The sequence below is a fragment of the Quercus suber genome, unplaced genomic scaffold, assembly GCF_002906115.3.
Source record: "Quercus suber isolate HL8 unplaced genomic scaffold, Cork oak 2.0 scaffold_255, whole genome shotgun sequence".
In the NCBI taxonomy this organism is placed as follows: domain Eukaryota; kingdom Viridiplantae; phylum Streptophyta; class Magnoliopsida; order Fagales; family Fagaceae; genus Quercus; species Quercus suber.
In genome coordinates this window covers 469,575-475,731 of record NW_027069711.1, presented here as the reverse complement: position 1 = coordinate 475,731, position 6,157 = coordinate 469,575, and the positions used below count along the sequence as shown (strand labels likewise).

General features: G+C 34.3%; 1 protein-coding gene across 1 annotated transcript in view; it reads left to right on the top strand.

Annotated features, from left to right (window-relative positions):
* The window catches only part of LOC112033711 (phospholipid--sterol O-acyltransferase), a gene marked incomplete in the record, with an annotated part of 16,059 nt that extends 10,400 nt beyond the window's left edge, over positions 1–5,659 (top strand). The window contains 5 exon segments of the mRNA XM_065781042.1: positions 1,996–2,164; positions 3,089–3,193; positions 3,270–3,354; positions 3,470–3,559; positions 5,095–5,659. Of these exon segments, the coding sequence (XP_065637114.1) occupies positions 1,996–2,164; positions 3,089–3,193; positions 3,270–3,354; positions 3,470–3,551 (441 nt within the window).
* Between the last annotated feature and the right edge of the window lie 498 nt (positions 5,660–6,157).

Genomic DNA, 6,157 nt, shown 5'->3' with positions numbered 1-6,157 from the left:
TTTTTTTTCACTAGAAATATAAGCTATCATATGTAAGACAAATTATTGCTATACAAGCAATATAAATATCACACAAAGATAAGAGAAGTAAACAAGGCCAGCTCATGGCAACAAGGAATATCAAAGCCAGAGGAGAACTGGTTAAACCTACTGAAACTCAGAATGAATTAGGCATAAACTTCAGGGGCTCCCAATTTTTCAAAGATAAGTTCATTTGAAGAGAATAAAATCACATTACTAATTCATGAAACAGAAGCAACAGATACAAACAATGTCCATGCAATAAAGATTAATGTAATCACTAAATTCCAGCGGCAATTGAGATATATGATTAAATTTGGGGGGGGGGGGGGGGTAAAAGTTGTAAGACCTAAAGAAGGAAAGCATTAAGATGACCCCCCCCCTCTTCCCCTTTTTCTTCTCTTCTCCATTAGAAGCAAAATGGTAGACAAAATGGGTTTGATTCTAAGTCTGTTTTGAGTCAAAAAATGTTCGTTTGGTTTATGCATGATGCACAAACCTTTAGCTGCAGCTGCAGTAATATGCTAACACATAGTGTCAAGATGACTTCATCTCCCAGTTTTAGCAATATAAAAAAGATATGCAGTCCCTCCATGCTGATTGCATTGCAAGACTATGCAAGCAGTCCAAAGAATATTAAAAGATCTACAGAATGTAAAACGTAACAAATAGCATCTTAAAATGCAGGCTATTACTGGGAAAAATCATTATTCTTATATACAGTAGCTGATTAAGAACTGATCAGAAGCTAAACCAATTATCATGAGCTAACATCATGGAAATCATACCTTGGTTCACAAACCAAGTTTATGTCCGAACCTGATATTGGGAAAAGTATAAAATACTTAATCACTCTTGATACCACAAAGACAGGAATTTGATAGAAGTTTAAAGGAATTATCGGAGGCACAGAATTTGACATCTAATAACATGCATCAAACTATCTATTTTGTCATGCGTAAGTCTCGCTAAATGATCTAATCCATAATAGAGATTTGCAATCGCATTCTTATAATGCATGCATATAGAATGCATACATACAGTGCAATTTCATAAACTTAATCATGCTTGTACACACACACTGACTAGGAATACCTGAGGAGTCCTTGTTATGTTCACTTTTGATCCAAGCCAATTCTTGCAAAAAGAGAGGGAATTGTATGGTACCTGTAAAAAGATATGGCAATTTCAATGGAACCTATAGTATTACCGTATCCAACTTCAAAAATTGAATTACATATGGTCATACTGAAGCTGGTGGATCTAAATACTTTCTGTTATTTATTTAATTAATTTTTTTTTGGGGGGGAGACTAGACTCAAGTTGTAACCTTAGCAAGTGATCCATTTACCTCCCACCGCAGGGGCCCAAAAACTCTGGAATCCTTTTGTAGAACTTCCTCCACAAACAAACTTGTTTACATCAAACCCGGAACTCTAGTGCTCCAAATCAAATCTCTGGAGGATTTCTATCAAATAGGTAAAGAATCTCAATTTTTTTAATAAAGATATTGTGGTGTGAAAACTCACGGGGAGAAACTCAAGGATAAGCTCACAGTTAAAGGTTTTTGACAGTTAGGCTCAAGAGAATTAAGGCTCTTTCAATGATCTTAGGATAGTTGCCTCTCCCGCCTTGAAATCATGCATGAGGGCTATTTATGGGTAGGTTTAAGTTTAGGTTAAATTATGTTTGAGAAAGGTTGGTATTATGAATCCTGTTAACTCACTTGACTGAGGGCTGATCAAAATCTTTGCTTGACTTAGATGATAGCTCGAGCAATTCTTCGTGAACTTGCAATCTTGAAAAATAGTAATTTGACCCATTACCTAACTACTTAATTTGCAACAAATACAACCTCAGTTATAGCACGTTTTGGTAGGAATTAGTCAACTTGGATCTAAATTCTAGCATCTTGTGTATGTTAAACATGTCCTCTTTCCACAATAATTTTGATAATTCCTTCTAAAAATGCAGCCTGAGCATGATGGGTCCGATGTACAAGTGGAATTGAATGTAGAACATCATCATGGGGAAGACATCATTCCCAACATGACAAGGTCACCTAGGGTTAAATACATAACCTTTTATGAAGATTCTGAAAGTATTCCTGGAAAGAGGACAGCAGTTTGGGAGCTCGACAAAGGTGCATTACATGTCTTTGCATTCCTCATGAATGGAGTCTTGAAATTTTCTTTATAGCCCTTTGTCTTAAATAATGTCCTTCTAAACTGCATTTGTTACTGTTTGGAGAGAACATGGTGTAGTTATGCAACATGCAACGTACAACTGGTTGATTGTATATCAAATATAATGGCTGGTCTCATTCATTTGGGAAGAAGTATACTCATTTGGTGAATATTTAAGGTGATTTTAAAATTGAAAATGGATAAAACTTAAATATAATACCTTAGGTGCAGTACATTAGGTTTTCCAATTGAATTCAAACACTTGGTTGCATCGACGAATAAGACAAAATAGTGTTATCTTTTTGAAGGATATATTTAAAACAATCAAGTGTTTGAATTCAATTGAATAATCTAATGTATGGCACATAAGGTACTGTATTTAATGGTCCATTTGGATTGAGGGAGAGAGGGGGGGAGTAGAGTAGATTTAGCACAAAATTAGCTTATTTTTAGTCAACTCTACTCTACTCCCCTCCACTCCTCCTCCTTTCCCCCTCCATCCAAACAGGCCATAAGTTTTATCCATTGAAAATTATTGTAATCGGGATAAGTATTGTGTGGAAATAGAAATTTCTGTAAACATAGGAATTTCCTTTTGGTTTAGACATATATGTTACCATTCTTTTTCATAAGAATTAGTTTCTTAACTTTGCATATTCGTGCCACATGATTTGGGGGTTGGTTTTATGTCATGAAATTGAATATTTGATCAAGAGTTTGGAGTCTTTTGTAGTTTTTCTGTAATGTCTTTTATCGGAAATTTAAGTTGACCTTATTCTTGGTTTTTTTCTACACAATGATTCAAGCCAAACACAGTATTAAATAGAGGATTGATTACATGTAGTAGTGATACATATTTAACTGAAACTATCTTCATGTAGCGAGTCACAGGAACATAGTTAGACACCCAGTTCTAATGCGGGAGTTGTGGCTTCAGATGTGGCATGATATCCATCCTGATGCAAAATCTAGATTTGTAACAAAAGGTGAATTTTTATCTAATAAATTCTTTTGGGGGGTGGGGTTACCTTGAGCAATCTTCACTGATAAGATATGTAACAGCTAAGCGTGGACCTCTGAGGGATGAGGACTGTTTTTGGGACTATGGAAAAGCTCGGTGTGCATGGCCTGAGTACTGTGAATATAGGTTATTTCTTTTTCTATAATAAAACTCATTTTCTGTTGGAACTTACATTTTTTTTCTTTCTCTTTCGCTGTTTTATGTTTAATACTTTATATTCACTTGATTGATGGTGATGCAGGTACATTTTTGGGGATGTTCACCTAGGGCAGAGCTGTAGATTAAAGAACTCTTCAGCTGATCTGCCATTGCATTATCTATAGATTAGAAGGTGCCAGTTTTCCTCTTTCTTCTGTATCCTTGTATAAATTAAACTATCAATTGAGCTAAATTTAGAATATTTGAGCAATGATACACTCGGGAAATAAAATGAATTGTTCTTACTAGATTCCCTTTGAAGATATGAACAATAACTTCCTTCAAGATGCCACTTTGGCTTTCCTCAAGATAAAAGCGCACCTAATGATTGTCTTTTTTTTTTTAAGTAAAATTATATTTATTAAAATAGGGGCACAGCCCAGGTTCATGGGGAGAGCACAAGGTACACCTTTAAAGAGAAATTAGCATTTGATGATTGTCCTCAAACTCAGAACAATCATACATGCTATTTAGTATTTAATAAGCATTTTGTTCCAGCATTTTACTAATTTTTCTAGCTTTATCATTATATCTCATCACATGATTATTGTTGCTGTGCTATCAGGAATCCATACCTTATTTTCTTGGAAGCTTGTCATACATAGTGATATGACTGGGGGGGAAAATGAACAACATAACCTTAGTACCAAAACTATGGGATTGTGGGGAAAAAAATGAAATCCGGAAATAAAAAGTGGTAAAAAATGCATCTATTCCCTCCATCATTTATCCCAATTCTGCTGACACTCTAGATTTCAAATTTTTCTAATCACACCCTTTCTGGTATCAAATTGTTCTAATCTACTTCTATCCACTCTTAAAATCATTAATAGAAATTAGTCATGTGAGATGCAAGTGGCTCAATGCACCTCGCTCACAATATCTTTCTCTTTAATTTGATCTCCTATTATATGTAATTATTCTCATGTGATTGAGTTTTGTTAATTATTTTGTAACAGGCAGTGAATAGTAGTAATTGATTAGAACAATTTTATACTACACAGGGTGTGATTAGAAAAATTAGAAACCTAGGGTATGCTAACAAACTTGCATCAGCAGATATTTGAGGGGAAGGAGATGTCTATACCAAATCTCAAGTTTCTTTTCTTGAAAGCTCTCTTTGAATGGGCAACACACTCTTCTACTATCTCAACCTTTTCTCTAATGGAGTTTTTAGACTCTTTGCATTTGTATCGCTAATCTTATGGCTTCCTTTTCTTTCTTTCTTTCTTTTTTTTCTTTTTTTTTTTTCGAATCTCTGCGTACTTCCTGTAAATGCTTTTCCAAGTTTAATAAATTATAATTACTTTATTAAAAAAAACAAAATCAAAAACAAAAACAAAAAAGGATAATGAAAGATTTGACTACTGTCATTATCGAGATAAGCTTAAGAAAAGAACTCATGCAGTTATATGGAAAGAAATTGAAATGCCATTATTAAAATTGATGTTTTAATGCGGTATTTAAATGCCTCCTAAATTGTCGCTTTTTCCAGAGGATGTGGTACTGCCCGATTTTCTCTCTCTCATAGAATTATGGTGATTAGAATTCATAAGTGCTGAAGTTCTTTATTTTTTTGGTAATCTTTACCAAAAGTTATAGTTAGATATTAATTTATTTCTATAATTCTTGCTTTTTTTCAATGATATTTTAGTTTTGTCATCACAGGTGCTGGCAATGGCGCATACAAATGAGAGGTCTAGTCTCTTGTAAATTACAATTCATCCAGTTCAGCATCTAGAATCTTCACAATGTTTGATGGCCTTTATCTCTGTTGCAATTCTGACGTGCTGTTTTGGCCTCATCCTTCAGTCCATCTTGCAACTAAGGATAACTCTGTCAGGTCTGCTTTGAATTGCAGCCTAACCCTCCTGTATTCTTGCTGCCAGTATCTTATTTTCTCTAAGGAGCATATTGTAAGCAAAGTCTTTCTGAGCCATCACAGCAGTGAAGCAGAATTTTGTTCTTCAAAGACATTCATTAACACAGTTTAGAATTTAGATGTAATAAGCTTTTGAAGAGTGTATTATTTATTTTTATTTTTTTTACTAAGTACGAGTCTGACCCGGAGAAGTATACAATCTCAACCTTGAGCAATGTTGGCAGGCATTCTGAAAAGTACCTAGCCAGGCTAAGCAAGATATCTATGAGGGTTGATCGATTAGAATAGGAGGATAAACATGTATACTTTGACGCAGCAATCATAATAAAGACTGTTTTGATTCCTTTTTTATTCCTATCATACAGAATAGAATGTGTGCCATCTCTCTCTTCTTCTTTTTTTCTTTATTCATTGAGGTTTTCATGGTTAGTATATTGAAATCAAATACTGGATAAAGAAGCATGATTCATCTGAATTTTTGCAATTTGGATGTATTTCTAATTCCGAGGGAACTCGGGTGCTAGCTGGCAAAGTCTTCTAGCCTTTCGGGTTAAAATTTTCACTGGGGCAATAAAGATGAATTAAATCCTACATAATTAACTCTCTGAATTTTGAAGAAGTTTCAAAAGATTTAAAACAAAAGGAAAATTTTTTATATAAATATTATGTGGTATTTGTTTTAATGTTTGGCCACGGAATAATATCCCATTGGATGGAGCAGGCTGCGCAAAATTCTTACTTTACTTTTAAGGGTAAAATTCCTCTGAAAAATGAAATGTTAATCTCCAGCAGTCTCTGCATTTTCTCACCCAAAATGCAAAGAAAAAGCTACTTTTCTGTTATACCCCA